This window comes from Haliotis rufescens, unplaced genomic scaffold (assembly GCF_023055435.1).
Source record: "Haliotis rufescens isolate VD_foot unplaced genomic scaffold, xgHalRufe1.0.p SCAF_3, whole genome shotgun sequence".
Taxonomy (NCBI): domain Eukaryota; kingdom Metazoa; phylum Mollusca; class Gastropoda; order Lepetellida; family Haliotidae; genus Haliotis; species Haliotis rufescens.
In genome coordinates, this window is record NW_025964001.1 from 25,508,486 (window position 1) to 25,522,577 (window position 14,092).

A 14,092-nucleotide genomic window follows, 5' to 3' on the forward strand; every position below is an offset into this window, starting at 1 on the left:
CGATCCGGGTACCCGAGTAAACCGTCCCAGCCCTAGTTTGAGGCTACCAAGGAATACTTATATTACATCTTAACAATTTTTATGTATTAAGTGCAAAGCTTCCCGTGCTTACAGGCTGCAAATGAGCCAAATACATAACCAAACATCTTACTTCTGCTGACCAGGTGGTCTTAGTGTATCGCCATTTACCATATGATTGCGGGTAAAATCCTCAATTCCGGCTGGACGAATCCGAGTTTTAGATAAAACAACATCCCGCGAGACTGCCAAACACGAGATTTACAACGCAAACACATAAACATCCGGTTTGCTCAAACTCGAGGCAATGTGTCACTCTCATATTTCCTTTATGGAATTACGTTCTGTGAACATGTAACGAACCTAAGGTACATTTTACGCTTTGTCGAAATCATTTTCCGGTTTTCATACTCATACAGAAAAAGGGCAGTTTGTTTACTGACACAACCGATCGTCATTTCGACAAGACTTGTTTGACTGCAACTCTTGTTTTGCGCTTCTACTTCAGTCCTTTGATATTCCCCACCCTCCTTTACTATGTTAGTTGTGTGTAAGACTTCGTAAGAAAAGAATGTGGCATTCAGTGCCAGTGGTGCGTATGCAACCAATTTAGTTTGGGTAAGAGTTTCTTTTCACACGTTTCAGTTGATTGATTCGCTGAATCCAAAAGTTAGTTCAACCATGTCATGTTTATTGTGTGATAGTTTGAATTTTTTCATCACGAGACATTCAATCAATGTCTTTTGTAGCTGCCAAACCAATTGCCGATAAATATGTGTTTTAATGCAAATTGTCAACATCTGGAACCTTTGAATGAAGGGGTTATAGCGAAAACGGCACTTCAGCAAAACGGCACCGATTGGCGAAAACGGCACCTCGACTCAAGCGAAAACGGCTACTATTGCCTGGCGAAAACGGCTACTATTGCCTGGCGAAAACGGCACCTTATTTTTGTTTTACCTTGGTCAAAAAAGTGCTATTAAACTTATATTGTAACTTGCAAACACAAATATAATTGTGAGATGATAAAACAAGTTTACATTAGAAATAAGCCTCTACTCCAATTATAATCCAACTTAGCTTATACACAACACAACTTATTGTGAAAACATTACATGTTTGTTTTGAAGAAAAATAATAGAAATTAAACTCACGTCGTCTATACAAACACAAATAATTGTGAAATTGTGAAATAAAACAAGTAAGAAATAAGACCCCTATTCCAATTTACTCGCCGACTGATTGGGAGGCGCAGTTAACTTAATGTGAAAACACTATATGCTTTGAAGTGTTAAGTACCTTTACTCAATTTAAACTGAAACTGTATTTGAGAGGCCTAACATGGTGCTGTCAGATCACAATTATTCACAATGGCCTTTCGATGTGTTGCATGAGAGAAGAATGTCAGAAAACAACAACATGCTGTGATAACTGTGACCATGTAAATAAACCATATATATTACCACAAAAATCATTCTTATCATTATTAAAAATAGAGGTGCCGTTTTCGCCCGACACATAGTAGCCGTTTTCGCCAAATGCGGTGCCGTTTTCACCAGAGAAATCGGTGACGTTTTGCTAAGGTGCCGTTTTAGCCTGCACCCGAATGAAGCCATCGGATTCATAACAATTAACATCATTACATGTTTTCGAGCCTCACCTCTTTTCGAGCCCCTAAACAATTCGTATCAAGGTAGAGGCTTCAAAGCTCACTGAACACATTTCAAAGCTCACTGAACACATCAAAGTGTTCACCACTTGTTGCTGAAGTTATGTTACGAATTAAGCTACAGGAGTTAAGATATTCAATAAGCAATTAAAACATACCTCAAGACTTACTTTTTCACTAATGCACATTTTAATCAAAGTTGATCTCATGATAATTTTGCATCAGGACAATCGTATGCACCGATTGTATATCAGCTGCTGTTTGTAAACTTCCTGTCTGTAATGTCATGTGACAGATCATGTTGTGCATCTATTTTAACTTGACTCCTGTAGGGCCTCGAAATCCGATGACAATTAAATTGACAAGATATGGTCATTTGACTATGAAATTGTTAACAGAAATAAAGGTAAGACTTAATTTTAGTGTACCGCGATTGTTATTAGACACATCATGAGAAATACTTCTTAGGGGTTTTTAAACACAGTATGCAAGGATAATCAGACTTTCATACTTGCCTGCCTCATTATCAAACACACAACCTCAGATCTTTATTTTTTCTACAGTGTGCCAACAGACAAAGTATGTTGCTTTTTGTCTTGCCTTGCTTCCTTACTTGATGAAATACAACATATAGTTCTACATAGTCCTACTAACAACATGCTACATGCAATATATGAATCCCATCATTTGAGTGTAATGTCATCGGTCAACCAAATGTTCGAGTGAAAACGTCACCAATTGGCGAAACTTTGCCCAAAGCCAAAAGAGCTTCTATTATGAGGTGAAAACGGCGCTTTAATTTTTTCCTTTTGGGTTTAAGAGCAAGCAATAAATGAAATTATACTCACAGGTTCACATGCAAACACAAGTAATTGTGAAATGTTAATCGGCTTATACATTACATTAGTTTCCTTTAGAAATTAGTCTCTACTCCAGTTTACTCACAGATGTGATTGGGAGTCACCACTAGACCTATTGTGAAAACATCACAGACTTTGAAGTTTAAGTACCTTTGAAAAACCTTATACAAAACTTGAGATGCCGAAACCTTCTGGTGCTGCAGCATGGGAAATAAGACAATGACAAGTCCAGCATCTGTTATGCTGTTGGAGGAAAATATTGTTATTAATATTATAACTAAATGGTGTAATTATACTTGGTAATTTATAAGATGGTAATAATTGATAGTGTTGTTACAAGTAGAGCTGCGAGTTATTGTGATTTAGCTGTATTGTTACAGTGGAGATTTAGGTAAGGAACAGGCAGTAGAGAACATCTAGAAGTTTGGCCCTACATCTTTGAAGATGAATAAAGCATAAACACGACCACATTAATCATTTAATTGTTTTTATTAATATTTTCGCTTGACCTTCAATAGCCATTACCATGAACATGATGAAACCTGTGCCGTTTTGCGAAGTCCAGTTTTAGCCTGCAACACCCATGTACACAGGTGTGTTGAACTAAATAACAAATAACACTTGATCTGCCTTGGGTTTTGAAACTTTAATAATTCATTGTGGCCCAGGACAGGTTTCGCAGAATCTATTATAAGGCCTCATTGTACCAAGTACCATCAAGGATTATATATCATCCACACTTTACTACATTTGACAGTGTTATAGCTTATTGTGTGTATCCCTGTTTAGCACCAGCTTCCTCGTGTACGTCTCATGGTTGTAGTCCACTTAGGCTAGGGTATATGTGCCCCACCGTCCAGTGGGATAAATTCAAAGTGTGAGATAGGAAAAGTTTAAAACTTTGTAAATTTAACAATAAATCGTATTTATATACTTATCCTATCTCATACGTTATATGCCCACCCGACCATCCTGGAATGACAGCTCCTCTAGCCTGTCATTAATTTTCTAAGAAAGAGAATGCTGTGGCAGGGGCAGTCAGGTGATCAGGTCGTGCTCAGTCACATGCACAGGGTTGTAGTACGTGACCCATTTGTTAGATGGTGACCATGGTTATGCTGGGATGTGTTTGTGTGAAATGTTTTCATAAGCTGAAAACTTTGTTTAGTGTGAGAAAGGAAAAGTATATAAATATACTATTTAATGTAAAATTTACAAATTTAGAAATTGAAAGATTATTAAAGACACATTTTCAACCTCTTCATTAAAGTTTGAGCCACATTTTTGCTAAATCAATGAAAAAAGGCAACACTAAAAGACACATTCGCATGTAGGTCTTACAATAATTAATTTCAGGTTTGTGTGGTATTTCTTTCAGTATAGAACCCAGGAAGATGTTGGTCTGACTTCAAAGGGCAATGACATGCCAATTTGACACTCTTGACTCACTGAGATGATCCGTCAGCTGTCTGATGAGGTACAGTCCCATCTGCGTTCTGGTGTAGCCATTACAAGCCTCACACAATGTGTAGAGGAGCTTGTCATGAATGCTTTAGATGCTGGTGCCTCATGCATAGCAGTCAGGGTGGACCTACCATGCTTCAAGATACAGGCAGTGGACAATGGTCAAGGCATTAGCAGAGACCAGCTGGAGAAAGTTGGTGAAAGGTACGGTTTGATGGATTATTTTTTGGTTTCTACTGACACTTTGACCATATATAGTCTTTTACACCTTAACCAAAAGTTGTACAAACATTTTCGGCTTGTGAAATTTGTCATTACCATTTGCAAAGATTTGTATTTTTTGGGAAAGTCAATTGTGCCATAATTAAATGATGACTCATCAAACTTTATGACATCATCATGATCCAGATATCTGGCGTTCCTGCCAACGTATATGGGATTTTACATATACTCAAGAGGCAAAAATAACCAATGATAAAATGCAGCCTTAATTTAGATTTTATAAAATGATTACGGCAATAATCAGGAACAATGTTGACAAGGACATCTATTTCATCAGAAATATTTTGGCAAGTTTGAGATAAGTATGTGAGACATTAGTTGAAATCAAAGTCCAGAAGTAATGCATATCTAATACTTAGTTAATGTGGCCTTATTCATTTTAGGTACTCCACCAGCAAGTGTCATGAGCTTGAAGACTTGAACAACCTTCAGTATTTTGGCTACCGAGGTGAGGCTATTGCAAGCATCCGAGACACAGCCGCTGTACTGGAGATCAACAGTCGGACCAGTAGGTCCCATCAGACGTACTGTAAGATGTTCCAGAAAGGCGTTGCACAGGCTGTGTCAGAGTCTGTTATTCCTCGACCGTCCATTGGTACCACCGTGACAGCCCATGACTTGTTCTATAGTCTCCCGGTGAGGAAGAAAAACATGAATGAAGCTTTGGAACTGGAGAGGATTCGCTACAGAGTCGAAGGAATAGCTTTGATCCACCCATCTGTAAGCTTCAGTCTCAGAAATGATATTACCGGGAACATACTTTTACAGACACAGAAAAGTAGCAGCATGCTGAAAGCCTTCATGCATCTGTTTGGTACTGGGAAGTCGAAATGTTTGAGAGAGGTATCACTCCAGAAGGACTGTTTTGATGTGGAAGGGTTTATTGGGAAAGAAGGTCACAGCAGTAAGAGCCTGCAGTTTGTCTATGTGAACGGTAGATTGGTTCTGAAGACGAAAGTACACAAAATTTTGAACCATGTATTACGAAGGTCTCTTGTATTAAAGAGAAAAGGATCCAACAATGAGGACAGTTCGGGTACAACACAAACAGCTGGTCCCCAGACTTCAAGTCCACTGAAACAAGGAGATAAGTATGCCATGTTTGTTATCAATGTGAAGTGTCCACTTGATGCATATGATATCACCTTTGACCCAGCAAAGACATTAGTAGAGTTCAAAGATTGGACAGTTTTGACCGATGGTATAGACGGAATGGTTATGGAGTTCCTGAAGAAAGAGAATCTGGTTTCCGTGTCGGACCTGTCTGTAGTTTCTCCCGTCACATTACCAGATGAGAGCTGTCAAACTGAGGCTCTGAAGGTCCCAGACAGCAGGGACAGGGCACAGCAGGGAGGTGCAGATCCCCAAGAAACAGAGTTAGGGATAAATCAAACCACTGATGCATCAGATCCTGAAGCCACAGTTAAAGACTACACAGAGAATATTTCTACACTCAATACATCTAACTGCCTCTTCTCTAAGAGAGTGAGGAGACATCGGGATGTTATGGCAATTCGAAAGAATCAGTTTTTTCAAGAGGAGAGTTTGAAAAACCAAAAGGATGGTGACTTGAATTCTGAAAATACTTTAGAATTAGTAACTGAAGTCAATGTGATAACGGGGACTCCTCTGTTACATGCTCAAAACAGTAGTGACAGGGATACCTCTGACAAAAATGACATTTGTACAGAAAAATCTGCTCAAACACCAGCTCAAATACCAGTTCCTGGAAAACTTCAGAAGCCACCTGAAAAAAAATTAACTCTGCATTCTTCTGAGTCAATCTATGATGCTAAACCCGAGACTAAACCCGTCGATTTGCTGACCGGGACAGTCACAGGAAGCCAATGTGTTGATGGGAATGAAGCAGAGGACGAAGACATTTTTGAGGAATCAATGCAGCTACCTGAGTCCTTGCCTGAGAACACCACAGCCTCAAATCCATGGGATGACAGTGAAGATCCATTACCCAGTACTTTAAGAGCCTCGCTGACAAAGATGAAGTCTAAGACCTCTGTTCAAGATCAAGTGTTAGGCTGGTCTAATGTAGAAACCCACAGGAAAGCTCTTATATGTCTCCCAGACTCCCCTCCTAGTGCTTCCACTTCTGGAATACACAAGCTTCAGAACCTTCGTTTCATCTCACCGAAATCCAAGTCATCAGCTGCTGAGAAGATGTGCAAGAGACTTGGAATTCCTTCTCTCAGTAGGGTCCATGAAACCAGGTCTGATGAAGGACATGCTCAGAAATCTGCAGCTCAGAAGATCAGTGAAAGACTTGTTCTAAATGCAAAGTCTGCTGCAGGAAAGAAAATCATCAGTGCCAAGTTACAAAAGTTTAAGAATACAACTGGAGCTTTGAGTGATCAAGCATCAAAGCCTTCAGAACCTTCTGTTGGGGAAGGTTCTGGAGAAACAGGAGGACCTGAAACTAGCATTGTATCAGCAATATCTGCTATGACTAAAGTATGTCATGATAATGTTCCTAGCAGCTTCACTCAGCTTAGAAAGTCCCACAGGACAATCATCTTGCCTTCACATGAAACCTGTCCTGCCCTTTATTATGCAGAACAGATAGCTGATAAACATGCATTTGTAACTGATGTACGTTCATCATCATCAGAGTTATCAATTTCTGCCCCTCAAGACAAACCAGTGCTATCAACATCTGCCATTCAACACAAACCACTACCATCAGTGTCAAAGTCAGCTGCAGAACAGTTTGTTAATGAAAGGAACCCAGTAGTGCCCACTGTTGCTGATATCGAATATCTCACATCCAGGTCAGAGTATTCAGCCAGGAAAAGATTTAATCCTTTTGCGTTATCAACTTCAGCAAAGCTATCAAAGTTAGCCAAAAGGAGCTGTGTTGATGATTCTAGTGTGAAAACCTCCAGCAATAAAGAGTTCCTGTCATCTTCATCTTTCGTTGAAACACCTGCATCGGTTTTCAAAAACAGTGAGAACATCATCTCAGACAAAACTGAAAACAAAGTCGAAGCCCTGGTTGATACAGCAATTCCTGAACAGTTGGATCTTCCAACATTTCATGCTGATGTTGATGCTAACGGAAGTAACCTTGTCACATCAAGTGGTGAAAAATCATTTGAGAGTTCTGATTTACACCAGAATGTAGCATGCGAGAGAGGGAGAGCTGGTAGGACATTACTGCCATTCACGTCCTACTCCGACAGAGTGTGTGACCGAGTTGACGACAGTGCTATGCCAGACTATTTAGATGTATCAGAGACAGAGAGTGTAGACTCGGTCATTCTGCCACATGTGGACATTTGTTCACCTGAGGTGTCTGATCAGGAAGGTGGATCCCCTCCGTCGTATTGCACGCAGAGCTTTCAGCCAACTGGTCTGTCTTCACAAGGCTTTACACTAGATGTGAAAGCAAATGATGAGGACTGTCAAAGTGGGGGATTCTCACCCAATGTTGATAGAATTACACCCATGACAGGATCACCCTCTAGCCCATCTGACAAAACGGAAAATGTGCATGAAATGCTGTCTGGTTTGACGGATGATGGTTCTGTAACTGGTGAAGAAGAGGATGAAGTTACTGACCCAGACTTGCCTGATTCATCCCTTTCTCTTGTCCTTCCGTTTGGTACTTCATGCTGGAATAAGGAGAAGAAAAGTGGAGATTCTGAAAGTGAATTGACTCTTGCTGGTACATGTACAATCACTAGTACAAAGCCATCATATCTCTATAGGAAGAAGGAAGACGATTTTGCAACAGAGTCACCTTCGCTCTCCCTGCCGCATTCTACATTTGAGGATTGTCCAGATTTTAACTCCTTAACATGTGGTCAGCGCAGCCCCCTTCAAGCAGATTCAACCCAGTTAACCAATACAGATGATTCTTTCCCATTAAGAAAGTTACTGCTTGGGGACTCGCAGGATAATGAAATTCAGATTTACGGCAGAGCTTATAGTGATGATGTCAATGAAACTGTTGGGCCAGACAAAAAGCCAAAAAGCCCCTGTCAACAAAGCCAGTCAAATGTGAATAATTCAAATATTGATGTGACTCCTGGGGAAGACATCTTGAACAATTTGAATGAAATAGACAAAAGTCTTGCAAAGGAGTTTGATAATGAAATGTCAGATGATTTTGTGGAGTCAAGGGAGATAACTCTGGGTGGCATTCATGAAGGGGCTTGTTCGTCAAGTCAGTGTGATAGGGAACAAAACTGTGATTCCAGTTGTGGACCAGTGTCTGATGTGACCATTGGAAGTAGGGACCTTGGATCTAGTTGTTCCATGTCTGGAGATACCGATGATCAGCCATCATGTAGCTCTTCCGGGATGCACATCCAGACAGTGCGAAAACCAACATGGTCCAATATGAAAGATCCCAAGACAGGTAAAATGTTGAAATTATTTTTTAATTGTGGTCATAAGTCCATATCAGGCTTATTTCTCATGTTATCACTACAGCATGCTACTGTTTAATCTGTAATTATCATGATAGTACTAGGTTTGACCTTTGTTGACTAGGGGCGGGCGGGTAGCTTAGTGGTTAAAGCGTTCGCTTGTCACGCCGAAGACCGGGTTCGAATCCTGACATGGGTACAATGTGTGAAGCCCATTTCTGGTGTCCCCTGCCGTGATATTGCTGGAATATTGCTAAAAGCGGCGTAAAGCCAAACTCACTGACTCACTCACTTTGTTGACTATGCATGGCACAACTTATTGTTCACCTGCTATACTTGTGAAACTTGACCTAAGACAGGTAAAAGTAAAAGATATTGCTTTTGTCATAGTTATCATCAGTGATCATGGTAATGTGAATTCTGCTCCAAAGCAAAAAAAGTGAGTAGGCCATTGCTTATGTTATCACATGATCATCATTATCATGAAGATGTGACTGTCAGAAAACCCCATCCCATAATGTGAAACGTCATCCAGTATACATACTAGAGGTGTAACGATACGGGAGGGTCGCGATACGATACGTATCGCGATACAGGGGTAGCGATACGATACGTATCGCGATACAGTGTTTACTGGTACAAGCTGCTTATCCAAGTTGATGTCTTTCTGCTCTCTAAAAGATGTGACAAGTACAGTTGAAGAAGATATAAGGTGTTTACTGTTATAGCAAATTGTCAGCAATACAGTATGCTTTACTGAAACAAGAAACTGGCTTTGAAACGGTTAAACGTATTTCATGTTTAAAAGTATAGTGCGCACCCATGTATAATGCGCACATCCCTCTAGCGGGTTCAATATTTTGCGAAAAAAGAAATTTGAATATTATGCGCAGAAAAAAATTACACCGTACCCCTTCAGCGAAGTCCGGCAAACAAACGGGTGATGAGTAACTTCGTCAGTACAAATTCAAAATTTGAGATAAAAAATCACCAGACATGTTGATGTACCGTTTAAATTGTATTTTTTATTCAGCTAGGCATTGTTTTATATCCAGGGATTAAGATTACCTTGTGTATTTTCTCGTAAACTAAGCCGGACACAGCAATTAGCTGTACACACGTTTTCTTGGAATCTACCGATGATTCGGTCAAGACACACCCAATGATATAACTTTACAGGATTTTAATGCAAGGATCGGCAAAAGTTGTATCTATAACTATTTTTTTATCGGGAATAATATATTCCAATATCTTGTTAATTTAGATGCAGCTTTTGTTAAACATATTTAAAATAATAATAACCCAAAGCGAAGCAGCTGATCGCTATTGCCGGGTATTATTTTTTACATGGAACCAGTCTGACCAGTCACCGTCGATGCTCCCGTGCACGTGATCGCGAGAATTACGTGTTGACATAGAATCGTCCAACAAAAACAAATATGACTTTTAACGAATCAAAGTATGGAATTTATGATATATGTATCCATTCTCTGTCAACTAAAGTTCTTTTCAAGGCGTCAATAGCGGTAATCTGACCGTGGTTGCTGTTAATAACGGTGAGTTGTGCGATCTCCCGATCGCTTCACACACGATTTCTCCGAAATTAATTAAAACAATATTAAAAGGAATTTTGAATAAAATTAATGAAATAAGTTACAAACATAAGTCCAGATATACAAAGAACACTTTTTATAGCCAGACAGTGTAATTACATGAATAATTTGCGAACTTAAGTATGGATTTGTTGACATGGTATTTCCGGTGTTACGTGCTCACGGTAATGTCTTTCCATGAGGGAAAAACTCAAAACTCATTAATTCGTGTATAATGCGCACCCCCTTCTACACAGCTGTGTTTTTTGGAAAAAAAGTGCGACTAAACTCAAGAAAATACTGTAAGTAAAACTGTGTTATGTAAATATCGTATGTATCGCGATACATGCTTTCCAAATCGATGCATCGTATCGTGGGCTGTGCATCGGGATACAATACTGTATCGCCGTATCGTTACACCACTAATACATACTACTATATGTTCAAGGCCGTTTTGTGATATGTATCACAATATATTGTATGATTCTAAATTTTAAATTCAGCAGCGCTTTTGCGACAAACTGCAATATTTGGTTCATTCATTTTGTCATCCGAAGACTGAATTGTTTCACACTTTGGCTTTGCCTTTTACGTTTGAACAACTCACCACGCTGCTATCTAGGGGCCCCAGTTAGTGAAGACGGAAGTGTACGAATGCTGAAAATTAACCTTTATCTTCGCACACTTGTATTTTGGAATTACAGAAACCAGAGACCATATACCAGTAAATGGTCTCTGCGGAAACAATTCGAAGATATTTGTCAAGCATGTAACATAATAATCTCTATTCGAAATCAACCGATGTACCAAGCATTAAAGAATGGAATTGTGATATGCATGACAGCAAGAATGAACCTCAATTTACCGAACAACTGGTAATACCGTGCACCCTTACCTGCTACTTTCACTTGTCAGGTAAGAAGATCTATGTGAATAGTCTTACCGGGAACACAATGTTCGAGGACCAGTGGAAACAGTGTGGATACGAAAGTGATGGCGATATTGATGAAGGTGAGATATTGTGTTCACTAGTACATCTCAAAAGTATTATGTCAACATTGTCAGGAGGCCAAGTGACTAATAACTGCTAATTGTTTGCGACGTTAAACCCAATTTCACCTCACCTCACCTCTTCATGGGCTTTCCAATTTTCCAAACTATTAGTTCCTTAATATATAAAAAGTATGTTCTGCTTGTACTTGGGAATGTGGTCAAGTTGCATCAGGAAGAACCATGTTTACAAGATTTGGATTGTGTATCAGTGCTTGTGGTTTCTGTCACCTTTAATATTAACCAGGTTTAAAGGAATTGTGCTCACTGACGCATCAGATATTGTTAACCTACTTCCACTGGCTAGCCAGCCGGTCTGTCTGTGGTAGAGAACATCCATATATCATGTCTTCTGCTCTTTGTATTATACTTTACGAGGACACGGGTGACCCAGTCGTCTAAGGTGCCGCCATGCGCTGTGCAGAGTTGCGTCCCTTGGGAACGCCAGTAACCTATGAATATGGGTTCAAATCCCAGTTCACCCTGATTATGTTTCTTGGTTTGTCAGCTCCATACCGATGCTCATGTGTTTCACCAAAGGGGTAAACGTCTAAGACCTGGATCACTTCAAGCTTTCCTACCACATTAAGCTGACATAATGGCATAATGTTAAACGTGTTAAAAGCGGCGTTAAACCCTCCTCACTCACTCTTATACTTTATGATTGGAAGGTGATAAATGCTCCAAGATCAGTGGACCCGTGAAGATTTGGGCCAGAATAGGTCTTCAGCAACCCATGCTTGCCGTAAAAAGCGACTATGCTTGTCATATGAGGCTACTAATGGGATCGGGTGGTCAGGCTCGCTGACTTGATTGATGCATGTCATCGTATCCCAATTACGTGGATCGATGCTCATGATGTCAATCACTGTATTGTCTGGTCCAGTCTATTATTTACAGACCGCCGTCATATAGCTGGAATATTGCTGAGTGCGGCATAAAACAACAAACAAACAATCCAAGATCAGTGATAACAGTCATCACAGCTTTCATACTCGACTTCATATGCCATGTGCACCAGTTAAGTTTCCTGAGACTCAATGACAAGAACAAGACAGTAAATCAGATAAGAATGAGCTGTTTTATTTTACTTCATTCTCTTCCTGTTTTTGATGAACTGAGGTTTTCAATTCCAATGTTTTTTATGACAACCTTATCTTATTTATTTTGGTTGAAGTCACTCCTATGCTTAGTGTTAGCATGGTTGGTGTACAACTGTAGAAAACTAGTGGAAACCCTTTTGATTGCCTTGTCCATGTTGTCCAGGCTTGACATCACAACGATGCACTGTTCTCAAACAGCTGTTAACTGACTGCAGAGAACTCTTGCACCAAGTTATCTCCCCTTAACTGTCAGTGACAATGTTTGAACTTTTTTTTCCTCCACAATCAGCAGTATCCCAAGTTATTCACCTCTTACATGTTACATCACACATCTGGCACAGTGATGACTAAGCATTACACTGCAACTACAAGCTAGTTTGCATTCATGTGAGCAGACTTGGTTACAACAAGCTATATCATGGTATATAGGGTGCCGAAACTCAACAATAAGCCGTACAGATTATAAGCATGTCAGCAGATGAGATATATATTTTATTTTGACAACCACTGTTAAATATTCTATTCTATTCTTCTTGGTACACACTGTGTTGTGAAAAATGCAGTATCTTTATCACTGTTTATCATGTTTATGTTTCTCAGAATTATTTAAAAGTAACTTTCTTCTTTTGATTAAAATGGGTCGAAACCAGTCAATAGCAAAATAACTATTAACATAATGAACCCTGTAATCATGGTTATATAAAGTATTATCACATCCACAGACCAATAAAATAAGTCAGTAAAGCCAGCAAAGACACTATGATGATAAATGATATCTAATAACATGCAAAGTAAACAACAAAACTTAATTTATTAATAAATAATTAATATTGAAATATACATAATAGAAATATGATATGAATGATCATGATGATATAGATGAAAATTGTGAAATATCATATTTGCATAAATAAACAATGATAAATACTGGTATCGCAGGTTTTGGATCATCTCTACAATTCAGAAGCAACAACCTTCCCCAACCCATAAGGCCTTTTCTTACCTGCGAAGGCAAACATATCGAGATTAATAAAAACCATATGTATCTTAAATATGGTCATATCACCATGATGACGTCAAGAGACAACAGTGTATCGTTTTCGTCATCCAGACGGCATTGTTTACGTCATTCGAATTTAATTGTGACGTGAGGTTGGAATGACGTCACACTTGCAAAAATGTCATAGCTGAAGACTGTTGTCATCATTCAACAAATTGTGATTCCGCTGCTTTTGCAGAATGCTGTCCTTGAATTCGTCTGTGTGTAGACATCTTCTTCGGTAATATTCTTTTTAAGTATTTTGGTCTTTTTTGAGCATGAATGGCACATAGTGCTTACAAATAAACAAGACATTTTAAGAATAAAATATATTTACATATGTTTTCTCAAAACACTGTACCATTCATGGATATTGCAACTTTCTACATGTTCTATGCATGAAAAATGAATTCAGACTAGCAACATTCAGGAAGGATGAGTGACATTTCCTTTTGGACTACACCTTTTACTATCATGTAGATGGCAAGTCTGTAGCAAATCATTTTTGCGGACAAGTGAAAATATAAATTAATTTCTAACCCTTTGTATTACATGTCAACTCAAACATATGCTACTGACATGTTTGATGTGCAGGGTTGTTACACAACAATGTTTGATCTGGATCACTCA

General features: G+C 39.1%; 1 protein-coding gene across 4 annotated transcripts in view; it reads left to right on the forward strand.

The window, feature by feature from the left end:
- The first annotated feature begins 257 nt into the window (after nt 1-257).
- The window catches only part of LOC124144631 (DNA mismatch repair protein Mlh3-like), a 35,226-nt gene continuing 21,391 nt past the window's right edge, over nt 258-14,092 (forward strand). Inside the window, exons 1-4 of one of the 4 annotated variants that reach the window (XM_046514140.2) lie at nt 258-386; nt 3,926-4,215; nt 4,677-8,668; nt 11,186-11,281. In XM_046514140.2, coding sequence (XP_046370096.2) covers nt 4,001-4,215; nt 4,677-8,668; nt 11,186-11,281 — 4,303 coding nt within the window. In that variant the 5' untranslated portion in view covers nt 258-386; nt 3,926-4,000. Of the gene's footprint in view, nt 387-3,065; nt 3,141-3,903; nt 4,216-4,676; nt 8,669-11,185; nt 11,282-14,092 lie in introns of those variants that run through there. The other 3 variants (XM_046514151.2, XM_046514131.2, XM_048403953.1) reach the window with 3 other exon arrangements.